Source organism: Jaculus jaculus, chromosome 1 (genome assembly GCF_020740685.1).
Source record: "Jaculus jaculus isolate mJacJac1 chromosome 1, mJacJac1.mat.Y.cur, whole genome shotgun sequence".
In the NCBI taxonomy this organism is placed as follows: domain Eukaryota; kingdom Metazoa; phylum Chordata; class Mammalia; order Rodentia; family Dipodidae; genus Jaculus; species Jaculus jaculus.
This window is the reverse complement of record NC_059102.1, coordinates 67,238,321-67,256,786: the sequence shown is the minus strand read 5'-3', so window position 1 is coordinate 67,256,786 and position 18,466 is coordinate 67,238,321. Positions and strand designations below refer to the sequence as shown.

General features: G+C 36.1%; 1 protein-coding gene across 4 annotated transcripts in view; it reads right to left on the bottom strand.

Annotated features, from left to right (window-relative positions):
• Vps13a (vacuolar protein sorting 13 homolog A) overlaps positions 1–18,466 on the bottom strand; it is a 203,548-nt gene that overhangs the window by 25,933 nt on the left and 159,149 nt on the right. For all 4 annotated transcript variants that reach the window (XM_045155616.1, XM_045155629.1, XM_045155618.1 and 1 more), the window contains 9 exons: positions 14,080–14,193; positions 12,836–12,981; positions 10,763–10,844; positions 9,481–9,594; positions 8,108–8,183; positions 7,862–8,025; positions 7,489–7,534; positions 7,261–7,384; positions 1,616–1,727 (listed from right to left, as the gene is read on the bottom strand). In XM_045155616.1, coding sequence (XP_045011551.1) covers positions 1,616–1,727; positions 7,261–7,384; positions 7,489–7,534; positions 7,862–8,025; positions 8,108–8,183; positions 9,481–9,594; positions 10,763–10,844; positions 12,836–12,981; positions 14,080–14,193 — 978 coding nt within the window. The remainder of the gene's footprint in view (positions 1–1,615; positions 1,728–7,260; positions 7,385–7,488; positions 7,535–7,861; positions 8,026–8,107; positions 8,184–9,480; positions 9,595–10,762; positions 10,845–12,835; positions 12,982–14,079; positions 14,194–18,466) is intronic.

The following is an 18,466-nucleotide window of genomic DNA, read 5'->3' as shown; positions in this document are numbered from 1 at the left end:
TGTGCTTAGTAACGCTGAAATAGCATTTTTAGCTAAGACTGGCCCACTAAAAGTAATATAAATCTTAAAATATCCACTGTCAAAAGTCGTGGCTTTATATCACAGAGAAAACAATAAACTTGCTTGTCACTGAAATGTTATTATTAGCCTGAGAAATATTTAGTTCAATTTGTTCACTAATGATGGGGAGAGCATATTTCCCAATTGTACTTACTTCTTTCTTCCTAATAATTACCTTTCTTCCTAATAATTAACATCATTTCTCAAGAAATATTTTGGTGTTTTGAAAACCATTCAACTTTCAGTGTAGTAGCAGATTAGCAACATGTTGACTGTGCTCCATCAATGGAAGCCAGGTATTGGGTGGGAATACTTGGATTAGCCATAGGTTACACCTGTAACTTTTCTATCTTCAAAAGTCATACACATTCATAGAGAAAGCCACTTCAAGAGATACCCATTTTATCTCAAGTATTTTGGTACTTTTAGAATGTTTAAAAATCACAGTATAAAAATCACTTTACTAAATATTGTACATTAACTCTATGGCTACACTTCTACATATTAAGTAAGAGACCCACAAAAAGATATGAAACTATATTTAATGTGATGGTATATGCTTTCATGAAGTGGGTAAAATATTTAAAAGCTTTAAAACTTAAACCTGGTTATTTTAAACATAAAAGTTTCACATATTCACAGTTTATTATTATGGATATCTTAAAGTATGCATAACATAGTGACTGCTTGTTTTCAAACAAATAGCTTAATTAAATATTACACATCAGTATTGCAGAAACAACTTTACATTGATTTGCCTGGCATATGATTATTATGTTACTGCTACCATAATCCAGGTTTTAAAGTTTGATTTATCACGTATGAAAGTTGTTTAAACAGACACAAACATTCAACTTAAACTGCATATTGTTCCAGAAGCTAGTTTTCCTTACTAAAAGATACTTCTTATAAAATGTACATGAAATCTCATTTTGCTTTACATAGATTAATTTGAGCATCTCCAGAAAATGCCTAAAAACCCTTGAGGAATGGCAGTGGCAGTGTTCCTGAGTGCCTAACTGGAGATGAGATTCTTTTTGATATAAAAGCTGGTGGTGTATGAGAAACAAATGGAACTATGCCACACATAAGCAGTCTAAATGGTTAACTATGTATGATCAACTATGAGACCACATAAGGCACACTGGTTTTCAACAAATCTAGAAAATACAATGTAGAGCAAAGAATAATCTATTGAAAGACCAGGTAGATTGATATTCCTAATAATATTACCAATACAAATTATTTTCCTTATATATTCAAAATACTGAAAACATCTGTACCGAGTTTGTAAAAGTTTAAGGCTAAAATCTATAGTTGGCTTTCACTTGCAAAGTCATGCATTAATTTTTTTCATAGCAAACTTTTTGATTCCTGTAAAAAAGAAAAAAAAATCTTATAGTAAATAAATGTATTTTAAAGCCTAAGTTACAAAAAAATTAAGTAAAACAAGCGAGAGCCTAATATATACTTTAAGTATTATGATTTTGTAATTATTTCTAAAAACTTAATTTGAATAACTTAATCTTAATATTTGAGATATTTTTTCACTTACCTGTAGCATTTGATTTCCAGTACCATCCCTCAACCTGTAAGGTCTGATAACTCCATCTTCATTAAAGAACCGAGGAGGTCGTAGACTTTCAACTTCAGAAGTCTCTGTAGCTCTAGAGGAAAAAAAATATCTGATCTTAAGTTTTTTTCATTAACTTCCCAGTGCAATGGTGGCACAAAGCCTTGGTGGGTAACCAATAGCTTTCTGATTGGCTAAGAGATCTGCTCAGTGGAAAGGAACCCACAGCTGGAACTGAAAACCAGGTCCGAATCCTATGGAGACCAAGATTATGGTATCCAATGATAAGTGCTAGTCTCTGGCTATAAGAGGGGCTACATCCATCAAAATCTCTCCAAATTAACAATGCTTATCCCATTTAACCTATGCCAACTTCATTCTCCATCAGAGAATCTGAGATTCTTTTTCAGAAAGTAGTGAGACCCAAGGAGATAAACCACCCCTCGCACTTTAGCCAAGGGCCAGCTGAAACCACAGAGGAATTGGTGAGATGAGCAAGAGTGCTGCTTCCATGGTGAGCCTGACAAATCAGTGCCATGGTGAAGGAGACAGAAGAAAGGGATATTCAACACATACCAAAGCAGAGATCCAGAAGCTCCTGAGAGCTTTGCACTGAAGTAGTCTTAAAACACACCCACCACAGCTCAGGGAAGTTTGCAGAAAAGGGGGACAGAAAGATTGTAGGAACCACAGGTTAGGATGGCATGCTCACAGGCATTGCCTCCCTCCACGATGACTTGACTGCTGCTCTCACAACCCCCAACCTCATAGGGAATACCAGCAACCCTACTAAGGAGGGACCCTCAGTGAAATGGGGGCAGTGAGGAGGGAAATGATGGTACCAATACATGATGTGTCCATACAAAGTATATTAATAATAACAAAGACAGAGAGATAGAGAGAGACAACGAGGACTGTGGAGATGGCACAAAGATTAAAGGTTCATGTTTGCAAAGCCTGCCAGCCTGGGTTCAATCCCGCAGTCCCCAGATGCACGAAGTGGTGCATGCATCTGGAGTTCATTTGCAAAGATCTCTCCCTTTCTCTGTCTCTATTTCTCCGTGAAAATATATAAAAATATTTTAAAAATTGGAGAAAAAATACTGGAGAAAACCCAAGTGAAATAAAGCTTGAAATGAAAAAATAAGAAAGTCTGTGAGTCTGCATGAACTTACTGCTTGGAAATCCTCACCAACAAAATTGATCAAATGGAAGATAAAATATCAAGCCTTGAGTCAGGGAAGAGGAATTATATCACTTGGTCAAAATCAGTAAGTTCAAAGCAACATGAACAGAATATGAGAGAAATATGGAACACCTTGAAAATGCTAAGTGTTCAAATAATGGGCATACAAGAAGGAGACATTCTTCATGTCAATAACATAGGAAATATGTATTTTTTTATTACAGAAAAAAATTTCCTTAAGTATACAGAACACCATAAATAAGACAAGAAAATAAAACCATGTCATATTCTTGTCAAAATACTAAATACATAGAACAATAAAAAGATAATGAAAGACTCAAGATAGAAACATGTAGTCACAACACAAGGAAAACCCATTAGAGTAACAGCTCATTTTTCAATGGAAACTGTAAAGTTAGAAAGGCTTAGGATGATGTATTTCAAATACTGAAAGATCACAGCTACCAACCCAAACCACTATACCCAGAAAAGCTATCTTCTGTAATAGAAGGAGAAAGAAAAAAAATCTTTGCATGATAAAAATAGGCTAACTGAATTTCTGAGCACTAAGCCAGTCCTGCCACCTATGACAATGGATAACATCAAAGAAAACATACTCAAGAAGCTACCAGAGGAAAAAACTATAATAAAAGCTAGAGGAGTTATTAAGCAAACAAAGCCCAAGTAAACACCAAACTATCAAACCATCAGCATGGCCAAGATTAATTCACACTTTTAAATTATGACTCTGAATATAGATGGTCTCAATTCCACAGCAAAACGGCAGACTAATGGGCTGGATCAGAAAACAGGGTCTATCTTTTTGCTGTTATAAAGAAACCCACCTCACCAAAAAATGTATGACACTACCTTATGGTGAAAAGATGGAAAAAGACACTTCATGAGGGATGGAGTGATGGCTTAGCAGTTAAGGCACTCAGTGTGAGAAGTCTAAGGACCCAGATGCAATTTCCCAGTGCCCACGTAAGCCAGATGCACAAGGTCACACATATGTCTAGTTTGTTTGTACACTGGACCTGCTGTTTTTTTAAGCAGTCTAAGCATACTGCTAGCATCAGAGATTTCTGCTTGCTGCTTCTGCCTGGAATGTTCATCTAGTATGGCTCATGCGCTACTTCTTTCAAGTTTATCCTTAAATGTCATCTAGCACCGACACAAACATAAACTTCATATGTAAACACAGCAATCTTCATCATCTTTTTAAATCTGCTTCGTTCTTCATTTTTCAGAATTGAATGTTGAACCCGGTGTCTCATACATAGTCAACAAAAGCATTGAGCAACATTTCCAGCCTTAATCTGTTTTGTCTTCATAACACTTTTAAAAACTACTTAACATTTCATACGTTTACCAGTTATTTAATTATATTCTCCAGCAGAAACATTACCAATTCTGCTCATTGCTGATTTTGTGAATGATTAGAACACTGTTTAATCCCTATGTATTAATACATAAGTATTTCTATGGGCATATTAAATAGCTTATAAGTTATCTCAATCCCTTGGTTTTATTTTGTCTTCCTGATGTACCAAATGTTAAATATTTCCTTTATTATATATTAGAAAAGTTCTTACAATTTTTTCCTTTTTTTTTTTTTTTTTGAGGTATGGTTTCACACTAGCCCAGGCTGACCTAGAATTCATTATGTAGTTTCAGGATGGCCTAGAACTCATGGTGATCCTCCTACCTCTGCCTCCTGAGTATAGGATTAATTTTATCCATTTTTGCTTCATAAAAATTGAGGCAGAGCTGGAGAGATGGTTTAGCAGTTAAGGTGGAGCCTAAGGACACAGGTTTAACTGCCCAGTACTCATGTAAGCTGAATGCACTATGTGGCGCATGCATCTGGAGTTCATTTGTAGTGTTTGGAGGCCCTAATATGTCTAGTCTCTTGTTCTACCTGCCTCTCCCCCGCCACCGCAAAAAACACATATATAGATATATTTAGTGAAAAAGTCTTTTAAATAAAAGTAAATAAGTAAATAAGGGCTGGAGAGATGGCTTAGTGGTTAAGCGCTTGCCTGTGAAGCCTAAGGACACCAGTTCGAGGCTCGGTTCCCCAGGTCCCACGTTAGCCAGATGCACAAGGGGGCGCACGTGTCTGGAGTTCGTTTGCAGAAGCTGGAAGCCCTGGCGCCCATTCTCTCTCTCTTCCTCTATCTGTCTTTCTCTCTGTGTCTGCCGCTCTCAAATAAATAAATAAATTAATTAATTAAAAAAAAGTAAATAAATAAAATTGAGGGAACTGGGCAAAATGACTTATGCTTTTAATCCTAGCACTTGGGAGGCTGAGGCATGAGGATAATTGCAAATTCGAGGCCAGTTTCAGCTACAGAGTGAGTCCCAGGCATCTTGGGTTAAAGTGAGTTGATAACTCAAAAAACTAAACAACAAAGCAACTTCACTGCTGGGTGTGGTGGCTAATACCTATACTCTTTGCTCTGAAACAGGAGAATCACCATGAGTTGGATATCAAACTGGGCCAAAAAGTGAGTTTCACATCATCCTAGGCTAAGACCCTGACTCAAAAACAAACAAAAAAACCCAAATACATAAAACAATTAGAAAGTATTTTGTGAAAACACAAGTTCAAAATTCATATCTTTTGGAGATTTTTTTTATCTTTATTTATTTATTTATTTGAAAGTGACAGAGAAAGAGGCGGAAGAGAGACGGGGGGTGGGGGAAGAGGGACAGAGGGAGGGAGGGGGAGAGAGAATGGGCGCACCAGGGCCTCCAGCCACTGCAAATGAACTCCAGACATGAGCATCCCCTTGTGCTGCATCTGGCTAATGTGGGTTCTGGAAAATCGAGCCTTGGACCAGGGTTCTTAGGCTTCACCGGTAAGCACTTAACCACTAAGCCATCTCTCCAGCCCATCTTTTGGGGATTTTTATTATTACCTAATTAGTTTATTCCAGAAGTGATTTTTTTTTTGCCTTAAAGTTGCTCTTATCTAGCACTATTACACACACAAACACACACACACACACACACACACACACACACCATGGACGATATGACATTAAGCTTGATGTAATCATTCCCTTTCCAAATTATATTTTCTTATTTTATACTAATTTAGTTCCAATGCAATTTCTGTAACTCCATTAGATACAGCCATAATTTATTTTAGCCATTGATTTTTAATGTAATTCTTTACAAGTACATCCTTATAGTATTTGCTTTCTTTTTTTCTTAAAAACATGTTTTATTTCTTTATTTATTTTTGATCCTTAAAGATTATATAGCTAGGTAAAGAAGGACAAAGTTTGAGCTCAGTAGGAGGTAATTCTAATAGTTCTATGTACAAGCCTGTATCACTCTCTGTAGGCTCTGAATTCCTTGTGTTTCAGACATTAGTACTTCTCCAGTGACTATGACTCAACATCTTATATTTATGAGAAACCAAGTTAAAGGTAGAACAGACTAATCTCTCTCTATCTTTAGTCTGAATTATTATAAAAATTGGAACACAATGAAAAGAAAATGAGGGAGTGAATGTAGCATATCAAAATATCAAAAATAAGATCAAAAAGGCAGGGAGAAGTTGAGTTTGAATCAAATTTGAATCAAAGATTATAAGCTGCTACTTTAATTTTTTTTTTCTTTTTTTATGAGAGAGTAAGAGAGAGAGAGGTGGAGGGAGAGAAATGGCACATCAGGGTCTCCAGCCACTGCGACTAAACTCCAGACACATATGTCACCTTGTGCGCAGATGTGGCCTTGTGCAAAAATCACCTTGTGCATTTGGCTTACATGGGATGTGGTGAGTTACACATGGGTCCTTAGGTTTCACAGGCAAGTGCCTTTACCACTAAGCCATCTCTCTAGCCTACTTTTTTTAAAAATTTTTATTTATTTATTTATTTGACAGCAACAGACAGAGAGAGAAAGACAGATAGAGGGAGAGAGAGAGAATGGGCGCGCCAGGGTTTCCAGCCTCTGCAAACGAACTCCAGAAGCACGCGCCCCCTTGTGCATCTGGCTAACGTGGGACCTGGGGAACCGAGCCGCGAACCGGGATCCTTAGGCTTCACAGGCAAGCGCTTAACCGCTAAGCCATCTCTCCAGCCCATCTAGCCTACTTTTCATTTCTCAAAGAAAGATATAGAAAGCTAGATGTCCTCATTTTTTAACTGGCATGTAGTATTATATTGTATTTCAATTAAGATAAGTGCAAAACTTTCTTGGCTTACAAAACTACTCCTGAGAACAGTTGCTGAAAATGGACGACAAAGGAGAATTCCATCAAGTTCTTGATGAGATAATGGCAGCAGCTTAAAAAGAAGTGAATTAGGAAATCATATGCAGTCTGCCATATTATCAAGTTCATAATTACAAATGCAAGGACTGATAATATATTTCCTTTTCCATAGCTTAAGCATTTTATTCATTCCTCACATCAAAGAGAATTTACCTTTTGATCCCCTGAAAGGTACTGCTGGCCATGTCTATGATGCCTCCAGTTGGCCTTGCTACTGCTCCAACTAAGCCTTTCCCAACACCTTTGAAGAAACCAGCTGCCCCTTCCTTTTGCGCTCCTAAAAAAAAAAAAAAAAAAGTGATAAAGTTTTAAGAAATTGGGTTGAGAATGAAAATGGAAGCCATTTACGAAATATAATACCCAAAGAACTACTATACTTGCCTTTAATTGGTTTTGTCACAATTCCTGTAATGCCACTTACAAAACCCTGTAGGGAAAACACATTAGAAAATGTACAGTATTTTTGTATGATGCTAGAGAACCAACTCTTGCATTTAACATTTTACATAGAACATATTTTACACATAAAATATATACATTATATTATATGTTATATATGATGCTATTAACATATTTCTTACACATTTTACTTAGAACGTTTTTGGAGACTACAGAAATATTTTATGTGCTACCATTTACTGCTTTTATAATAGCCAAATAATTTAAGGAGTGTTGTATACCTGTTTCCTTATTCACAAAAGGTTAGCTTAAAACTGATTCCCTAAAATATTCCCAACTTTGTGAAAGTCCTTACAGAGACTAGGCCTTTTCCTCCCCGAGTGATGCCTTCTCTGAGGCCAGCTGGTTGCTTATTCATGGCTTCTCTTCTCTTCTGCTGGTAGTCTGCATCCATAGTCATAGCTGCTACCCCTTTAGCCATAGCACTGGTGATTTTGGAGGCAGCACCAGCTAAGCCACCTAGCAGAAATCATGATACTTTAAGTACAAGCAAACATATCATTAATTTCTAGCTAAATAAAACTGACATTCTGCTTCTTACCAACAGCTCCACCAACTAGTGCCTTAAGTCCTAGTGCCATTCCCTCCACAAACTCTTCAGGACCCTGGATGGCACCCTAAAGTGACACAAAAGGGTTATGTTTATAGGTGAGATCACTGATATGAATGAGGAAAGTGATAGTGACTTTCAGAATAAGGATGTCCCAGAGGAAGTGATGCCAGTAAAAAACTTCATGTTAAAAGAATCCTCAGTGACAATTTCATGACACTGAAAGTCTAAGGCAAATGTGCTCAAAGCTCTTTTGAACTTTGGCATATGGCATTTCACTCAACTGCAGAACAGATACTTGCTCTATATTATAAATTATATGATGAACAGAAAGCAAGTACTCTTGACACATTTTGGAAAATAAAACATTTTAAAAGTTCATAGTTTTAACTTTTTATATTACAATGCATAAAATATGACCTCTACTTTATTATTATCTTGAGTTTTTAAAATAAAAATGGAAAAGTTCTGTTTATTTTAATGGACAATTTTAAGGGATGAAAAACAAATCATAATTTTCTATTCACTGGTTGTGTCAGTTCAAATGGGTTATTTTTACAATTTTACATTTCTATGTGAGGCAAAAGTTACATATGGTGATCTTTCTTTTACTATATATATTTGAAGTGGATCACCTTTTACATTCCAAAAATACTTAAAATTAGATATCATAACAAATTCTTAGTTTAAAGGTAGAAATTTCCTCTACCAAGCCTCTTTTTTTTTAAAATTTATTTATTTATTGATTTATTTGAGAGCGACAGACACAGAGGGAAAGACAGATAGAGGGAGAGAGAGAGAATGGGCACGCCAGGGCTTCCAGCCTCTGCAAACGAACTCCAGACGCGTGCGCCCCTTTGTGCATCTGGCTAACATGGGACCTGGGGAACCGAGCCTCGAACCGGGGTCCTTAGGCTTCACAGGCAAGCGCTTAACCGCTAAGCCATCTCTCCAGCCCTACCAAGCCTCTTTTTTGTTAAGCACCATTTAATTCTATGGTTCTCCCCAAATCTTTAATCGAAAGCTGAAGTTAGCAGTAGAAACACATGTCTATTCAAAAGTATTATTTTCTGGGCTGGAGAGATGGCTTAGCAGTTAAGAGCTTGTCTGTGAAGCCTAAGGACCCTGGTTTGAGGCTCGATTCCCCAGGACCCAAGTAAGCCAGAGAGATGCACACGGTGGTGCAAGATTCTGGAGCTCATTTGCAGTGGATGGAGGCCCTGGAGCCCCCAATCTCTCTCTCTCTCTGTCTGCCTCTTTCTACCTCTGTCTGTCTGCCGCATTCAAATAAATAAGTAAAAATTAAAAATTAAAAATTATTATTTTCTATGACATATTCTACAATGCATGGAAAAGTACTTTACCTGGTAAGGTTCATAAAAAAATGCTTCTACTCCTTCAGAAAATTCTCTAATTAAGCCAAAGGGATTTCCCAAAACATCAAGTCCGAGAATGAGCACATACATCTGTCTAAGAGCCTAAAAATTAAATATAAAAATCAATTAATATCATTAGACTTACTATTCTTACAGATTACTTAGTACATACTTCTAGTTTTCTCAGGCTTACATTTTTATTATGAATCTTAATATCTAATCCTTACTCATCAGCCCACTCATCACTACTCTTAGTTTTAAAACAGACACTTGTTACAGTAACAAAGATAACACAAACTCTAGAATACATAAAGTGCTTGCAGTGTATCATCACTTGTAGCTGGTGACCATTACCATTGTATGCACTGGGTCTAATGATGCTTAAGGTCAAAGACTAAGTATATAGCAAAATTGAGATTCATCTGGGGAGAAGGGGTAAGGGAGAGTCAACTACAATAAATTGTATTTGAAAATGCCATAATGCCACCTAAAACTCAGCGTGCTAATTTTTTGTTTGTTTTGAGGTAGGGTTTCACTCTAGCCCAGGCTGACCTGGAACTCACTCTGTGGTTTCAGGGTGTCCTCAAAATCACAGTGATCCTCCTCACTCTGCCTCCTAAGTACTGGTAGATTAACGATGTGTGCCACCATGTTTGGCTGCTTTTTTTTTGCTAACTAATTTTTTTTTAAAGATAGCCTTGTGAAAAAGGAAAGAAAAAAGTGATATCCAAATCCAGATCTCAAATCTAAGTTATACGATATATGAATACTTCTATAGGTGAAAAGCTCCTCATTTACAGTGGCGAGACCCTGGCACACCTTCTCTCTTCTTCCCCCGCCCCCCCCGTCACTCTTTTGTTCCTTCTGTCTCTAACACATAAATAAAAAAAGAAAAAAGTCTGGAATGTGGATGGTTGAGCAATAAATAAAAACTTAAAAAATTATGTTCATCAGTTACTAATAGTTTCTCTTGAACCTATTTATTAAAATGACTATGAGTTACTTAGTAGATCATTAAGAGAGATTTATGTATGTCTAGTACACATTGATCCAGAAAAAATTATAATAGTGGCAAAAAAAGTAAAAGCACAAAATGCTGAAATGGTGGTTGAGTTTCTTTATCCAAGTCTGAGGAAAAAAATCCTACATTTACAATTTTTGAAAATGGGTATTTACCTCCTTGACAAATCTGTATTATCCATATATGAATGCACAGAAAGGTTTACTAGCCTATAGCTTTCTGTCCTTTGAAAGATTATCTCAGACATACCTGTTTTGAATAGTGTTTCGTGACTTCAGACTGTAGTTCAGATGCTGTATGGAACTGGTAGTTGAGTTCAAAAAAGGCAAGCCTGAAAAAAATATATTGATACACACACAGATATAGACATGTATGTATACATATTTATATATGGAGGGAGAGAAAATGTTTTTAATGTTGGTGACTGGTTTTACTTTCTTTAGAATTTTTGTACCTCAGTTTTCTCCTTCTAGTACATTTTCTATGCAATGCTTCATAGTCTACTCAAAACATTCTCCAAGAACCTGACTTACATCTATAGTTCTTATTCTGTGAAAACATACCAAATACACAAATCCTTACATAATTTAGGGGGTTAAAAAATTCCTTGTGTCCCACTCATGGAAGGCAGCTAGGCTCACCACTATACTGCCAATGCCACCCATGTCCCACTCGCAGACCTCTAGAACTATTTTTAAGCTCTGTTCTATCTGTTACCATTCACATAGAACATGTTTGACATACTGAGATAAATGAAAGGGGCTTGGGAACAGCCAGATTTCACATGCTTCAGGTCTTCCATTAGAAGATGACATCAGCTCACTTAGGGCAGGGCAATGGCTCAGTTGGTAATGTGCTTGCAAAAGCATGAAAAACCAAGTTCAGATCCCACCACCAATATAAAAATGCTGTGAGTGGTGGTTTGTAACTATAATCACAGCACTTCAGAGACAAGGGATTCTAGGGTCAAGCTGGCCAGCTAGACTAAGTGAATCACTGAGCTCTGAGTTCAGTAAAGATCCTGTCTCAATAAAAAAGATGAAGAGTGATTGAGAAAACACCCATCATCAACCTGTGGCTTCCACATGCACACAAATGCATGTTAGTGCACACACGTGTACACATGTGCAAACACTCACATACACAATCACAAGAAAAGAATTAGCTTACTTCTAAATCCAATTGAAACACACACCTAATCCATTATGTGGAAAGCCTCATGCTTCTTTGCTGATTACAAGAATAAGATGAGAAATTTCATCTTAGGGTGCTGTCATCAACTCTATGGTCTTTTATTTGATTGTTATCTACCTAGATTCCCAGTTACAATTATACTTATTCTCACTACTGTTCTTAATAAGCAGACATGCTCAAACATGCTACCTAGAAAGATCATTCTTTCTTAAAATCTCTACTCAGGCCCTTTCAGTCTCTGGTCAGATACTCCATTAGATTTCATTACAATTTACAGTGAAATGTAAATTCTGCATTTTTTTTGTTTTAATGAATTTTTTAAATTAAATTTTATCTATTTAAAAGATTATACTCTTGTAGCTCTCCTCTCCCCTAATATATTTTGATACAGTGTTTCATGTAACCCATGAAAGCTTCAAACTCACTATGTAACTGACCTTGAATTTCTGATTCTCCGGACTCCACCTATTGAGTGCTGGAATTACAGGTATGTGTCAACACATACAGTTTACATGGTGTTGGGGATCAGACTCAGGACTTCATGATGCTAGGCAGAGACTCTACTCACTGAGCAACATCTTAAGCCCTTGTGAGTTTTGAGATAAAGTCTCACTATTTTGTGTTTGCTGGTCTCAACTTGTACAGTCAAACCATTTTCCCATTTTAGCCTTCCAAGTGCTGGGACTAAACATGTGAGCCAGGGCTCTTACTCTAAATATAAATTTCACTACAACATGTTTAAATGGATCCATTCATTTTCCATATCATTGCCTTCATTCCAGTCTAGCCACACCCTCTCTGTAGAGTCTTGATCCTATAGAGTTAAAAGCAGTATCTTTTAAGCACATCTTTTGGACATGCATATTCTTGGAAATTTTTCCTCAAACCACACTTTCTAAGGTATGTAAAATTTACTAGTTTGCATTTACTTATCTTAAGGAAGTTATTTAATAATTATCCTGTAACTCCGTTGTTAAAGACAGATAAAATTTATGTTATTCTGATACTAATCCTTTTAAGATAAAACACTCCACATTTTGCCTATAATTTGCCTTTTCATTTACAAAAATTTTAGGTCAATGTAATTGGATCAATGATTCACAAGTTTGCATCAAGTATTAAACATACTTAAAAACCACATCTTGTACATCCGTAAGGGTGGCACCAATACTCTTTAGCAAAAGATTTAAGGAATGCACTGGAATTAGTCCTCTCTGGTTCTTTGACTCCTTAGCTTCTTCTCGTCCAGAACTCAGTGAAACACTTAAGTGCAACTAGAGAAATAAAGAAACACAATACTGATGATTTTATCTTTTAAAAATGAGTTTCAAGTTTACTATTAATTGAATTTAAGTTACCCAAATTATGTCATAGCATTCTCTATTTAAATTTTAAATTCTAAATTTCAGACTAAATACTATTTACTTCAATAATTTTTCTTCTTTGTCCTTTGTTTCCCTTCCTCCCTCCCCTGCCCCTCTTCTTCCTCCAATTTTTGTTGTTGTTTGTTTTTTTGTTTTTTCGAGGTAGGGTCTCACTCTGGCTCAGGTTGACCTGGAATTCACTATGTAGTCTCAGGGTGGGAACTCTCGGAGATCCTCCTACCTCTGCCTCCCGAGTGCTGGGATTAAAGGCGTGCGCCACCACGCCCGGCCTTCCTCCATTTTGAGAGACAGTGTCTTACTATACAGCTAGACCAGGTTGCCTGAAACTGATCATCCTACCTCAACTCCTGATTTCAGAGATGAAGCCCTAAACTACCATACCCAGTGTCAATCCTATTCTCTTTGCACTGACAAGCCTAGACAATGTTAACTTTTATACATTTGTTAAGAATGTTAATTATTTAGACATTGAAACTATTAAAAATAACTCATACATCCCCAAAACAAACTATTACAATTAAGTCAGCATGATGAAACCAGTATGAAAGCACTTTTGTGTTGTAATGTACATATATTCTACATATATAGTACAATAATTTTAAGTATTCTTTAAATAACTTATAATATTGTGAGAAAAACAAGATTTCACTGTATTCTATACCTAACACTTAAAATCAAGTTCACTTTATATATTACTTTAAAATTAAAACACATATGATATACAAATTTGAGAAATTTCATATCTTCAAAGAAAATTAAAATCAGGTTATATCAAGATATAAACATAAATACATGTTGCAGAGGACTTCATTATTATTTTCATAGAGTAAAAGTATTCACAAGGATCTCTTCTTTGTTATATTTGTAATTATAAAACTATAGAATTAATATAAGATAAAAGAAAATAGTTTAAATGCTGTAACTCCTTACAGACTTCAAAATGTTTTCAGTTATCTAGATTATGAAATAGAAAATGATTTCCCTTACCTTGATAGGAGATATATGAAAATATTCATATAGACTGACTTGTGATTGATCTACTAATGAAACTATTTCATATTCTTTTTCAAAAGTTTCTATATCCTTATGAAAATGTTCAACCTACAAAAGGAATATTAAAAACTGAAAAGGTCTTTTTCAGCAAATCCCATATATACTCTGCAGAAAACTCCAACATCTACACTCAGCATTAAAGCAACTGACAGTTACTGTCTCACAAGAGAAACTATTATCTTTATAGCTTGTAATGTCTAATCAATGCATTTTTTGTTTCTTTAAGCATAATTCTTAAACTTCCTTTTAGCACTTTGGTTCCTATCTTATTGTAATTTACAGAGGCCAATATCACAAATATGAAAAAGGAGAAGGCACTAAAAATAATTTCTTATGAAGTGGTTAGTGGTTTTATACTTGATAGCCAGCAATACTTCTCATGCAAGCCCTAACAGACCTAAATTTCTCCTGAGCAATGAAGATGAGTCAAGAACTTCAGGATAGCTTAGTGATTATAAAATTTAAAAAATAGAAAGAGTGAAAAAAATTGAACAATCCCTCTTTCCCAACATCCCAAAATCTCTGGGACACAATGAAGGCAGTTCTAAGAGGTAAATTTATAGCCTTAAGTGCCTATATTAAGAAATTAGAAAGGTCGCAAGTAAACGACCTAATGCTTCGCCTTAAAGCCTTGGAAAAAGAAGAACAAGGCAAACCAAAAATCAGTAGACGGGAAGAAATAATAAAAATTAGGGCAGAAATTAATGAAATAGAAACAAAAAGAACAATCCAAAGAATTAATGAAACAAAGAGTTGGTTCTCTGAAAGGATAAACAAGATTGATAAACCCTTAGCAAATCTGACCAAAAGAAAGAGAGAAGACACACAAATTAGTAAAATCAGAGATGAAAAAGGTAACATCACAACAGATTCCAGAGAAATTCAAAAAAATCATAGAGATATACTATAAAAGCATATACTCCACAAAGTATGAAAATCTGAAAGAAATGGATGATTTCCTTGATTTATATGACTTACCTACATTAAATCAGAATGAGATTAGTCACTTAAATAGACCTATAACAAACATGGAGATCCGAACAGTTATCAATAATCTCCCAACTAAAAAAAGCCCAGGCCCAGATGGATTCACTGTTGAATTTTACCAGACCTTTAAGGAAGAGCTAACACCATTGTATCTTAAGCTTTTCCAGGAAATAGAAAAAGAAGGAATTCTACCAAACTCCTTCTATAAGGCCAGCATCACCCTGATACCAAAACCAGGCAAAGATAGAACAAAAAAAGAAAATTACAGACCAATCTCCCTCATGAACATAGATGCAAAAATTCTCAACAAAATATTGGCAAACAGAATACAAGAGTGTATCAAAAAGATCATTCACCCTGACCAAGTAGACTATATCCCAGAGATGCAGGGATGGTTCAATATACGCAAATCTATAAATGTAATACATTTTATAAATGGGTTGAAGGACAAAAATCACATGATCATCTCATTGGATACAGAGAAAGCATTTGACAAAATCCAACATCATTTCATGATAAAAGTCCTACAGAGACTGGGAATAGAAGGAACGTATCTCAATATAATAAAAGCTATTTATGACAAGCCTACAGCCAACATATTACTAAATGGGGAAAAACTGGAAGCTTTTCCACTAAAATCAGGAATAAGACAAGGGTGTCCACTGTCCCCACTTTTATTTAATATAGTTCTGGAAGTCTTAGCCATAGCAATAAGGCAAGAGACACACATAAAAGGGATACAAATTGGAAAGGAAGAGATCAAGTTATCATTATTTGCAGATGACATGATTCTATACATAAAGGACACTAAAAACTCTACTAGAAAACTGTTAGAGCTGATCAAAACCTACAGCCATGTAGCAGGATACAAAATAAATACACAGCAATCAGTAGCCTTCATATACGCTAACAACAAACACACAGAGGATGAAATCAGAAAATCACTCCCATTCACAACTGCATCAAAAAAAATAAAGTACCTTGGAATAAACCTAACCAAGGAAGTAAAGAATCTCTACAATGAGAACTTTAAAACACTCAAGCGAGAAATTGCAGAAGACACTAGAAAGTGGAAAAACATCCCCTGTTCCTGGATCGGAAGAATCAATATTGTGAAAATGGCCATCTTACCAAAAGCAATCTACACATTAAATGCAATCCCTATCAAAATTCCATTCTTCATGGAAATAGAAAAAACAATCCAAAAATTCATTTGGAATCACATAAAACCTCGAATATCTAAAATAATACTGAGCAACAAAAATAAGGCTGGTGGTATCACCATGCCTGATTTTAGCCTATACTACAGAGCCATAGTAACAAAAATAGTGTGGTACTGGCACAAAAACAGACATGTAGATCAGGGGAACAGAATAGAGGACCCAGATGTAAGCCCAAGTAGCTATAGCCACCTGATATTCAATAAAAATGCCCAAAATACTCATTGGAGAAAAGACAGCCTCTTCAGCAAATGGTGTTGGGAAAACTGGATATATATCTGCAGAAGGATGAAAATAGATTCTTCTCTTTCGCCATGCACAAGAATTAAGTCCAAATGGATTAAAGACCTTAACATCAGACCTGAAACTCTGAAACTGCTAGAGGAAAAAGTAGGGGAAACCCTTCAACATATTGGTCTTGGCAAAGACTTTCTGAATACAACCTCAATTGCTCAGGCAATAAAACCACAGATTAATCACTGGGACCTCATGAAATTACAAAGATTTTGCTCTGCAAAGGACACAGTGAAAAAAGCAAAGAGGCAACCTACAGAATGGGAAAAAATCTTCGCCAGCTATATATCTGATAGAGGATTAATATCTAGGATATACAAAGAACTCAAAAAGTTAATCAAAAAATGGGCTATTGAGCTAAATAGAGCATTCTCAAAGGAAGAAATACGAATGGCATATAAGCATCTAAAAAAAATGTTCCACGTCACTAGCCATCAGGGAAATGCAGATTAAAACTACGTTGAGATTCCATCTCACTCCTGTCAGATTGGTCACCATCATGAAAACAAATGATCATAAATGTTGGCGGGGATGCGGAAAAAGAGGAACCCTTCTACATTGCTGGTGGGAATGCAATCTGGTCCTGCCATTGTGGAAATCAGTGTGGAGGTTCCTAAAACAGCTAAAGATTGATCTACCATATGACCCAGCTATATCACTCCCAGGCATATATCCAAAGGACTCATCTCATTTCCTTAGAAATACGTGCTCATCCATGTTTATTGCTGCTCAATTTATAATAGCTGGGAAATGGAGCCAGCCTAAATGTCCCTCAACTGATGAGTGGATAATGAAGATGTGCCACATTTATACAATGGAGTTCTACTCAGCGGTAAAGAAAAATGAAGTTATGAAATTTGCAGAAAAATGGATGGACCTGGAAAGGATTATACTAAGTGAGGTAACCCAGGCCCAGAAAGCCAAGCGCCACATGTTCTCTCTCATATGTGGATTGTAGCTACAGATGATTGGGCTTCTGCGTGAGAATGAAAATACTTAGTAGCAGAGGCCAGTAAGTTAAAAAGTAGACATAAAGGGAAGAGAAAGGAAGGGAGGAGGGTACTTAATAGGTTGATATTGTATATATCTAAGTACAATGATTGTGATGGGGAGGCAATATGATGGAGAATGGAATTTCAAAGGGGAAAGTGTGGGGGGTGGAGAGGGAGGGAATTACCATGGGATTTTTTTTATAATCATGGAAAATGCAAATAAAAATTAAAAAATTTTAAAAAAAGAAAAAAAGAAATAGAAAGAGATGGCACGCTATCAAACCCTTTTTATGAAACCAGTATTACACTGATGCCAACGCCAAATAAACATACAAACACAAATAAATTTATGGGCTGAAGAGATGGCTTCGTGGTTAAGCGCTTGCCTGTGAAGCCTAAGGACCCTGGTTCAAGGCTTGATTCCCCAGGACCCACGTCAGCCAGATGCACAAGGGGGCACACGCGTCTGGAGTTTGTTTGCAGTGGTTGGAGGCCCTGGCACGCCCATTCTCTCTCCCTCTTTTCTCTCTGTCTGTTGCTCTCAAATAAATTTAAAAAAATTAAAAAAATAAATTTATGCAGCAATTTCTATGATGAATATAATGCAAAAGTTCTCAATAAAATATTACCAAACCATACTTAAGAACACAGTGAAAGCATTATTCATCATGATTGAGCTGGCATAACTCCATAGATGCAGGGATGGTTCAACATGTTCAAATTAATAAAAGTAATACATTGCATACAAGGGGAGAATTCACATAGTCATCTCAATGCAGAAAAGGACTTTCACCAAATTAAACACTCATTCACAATAAAAGTCTTGAA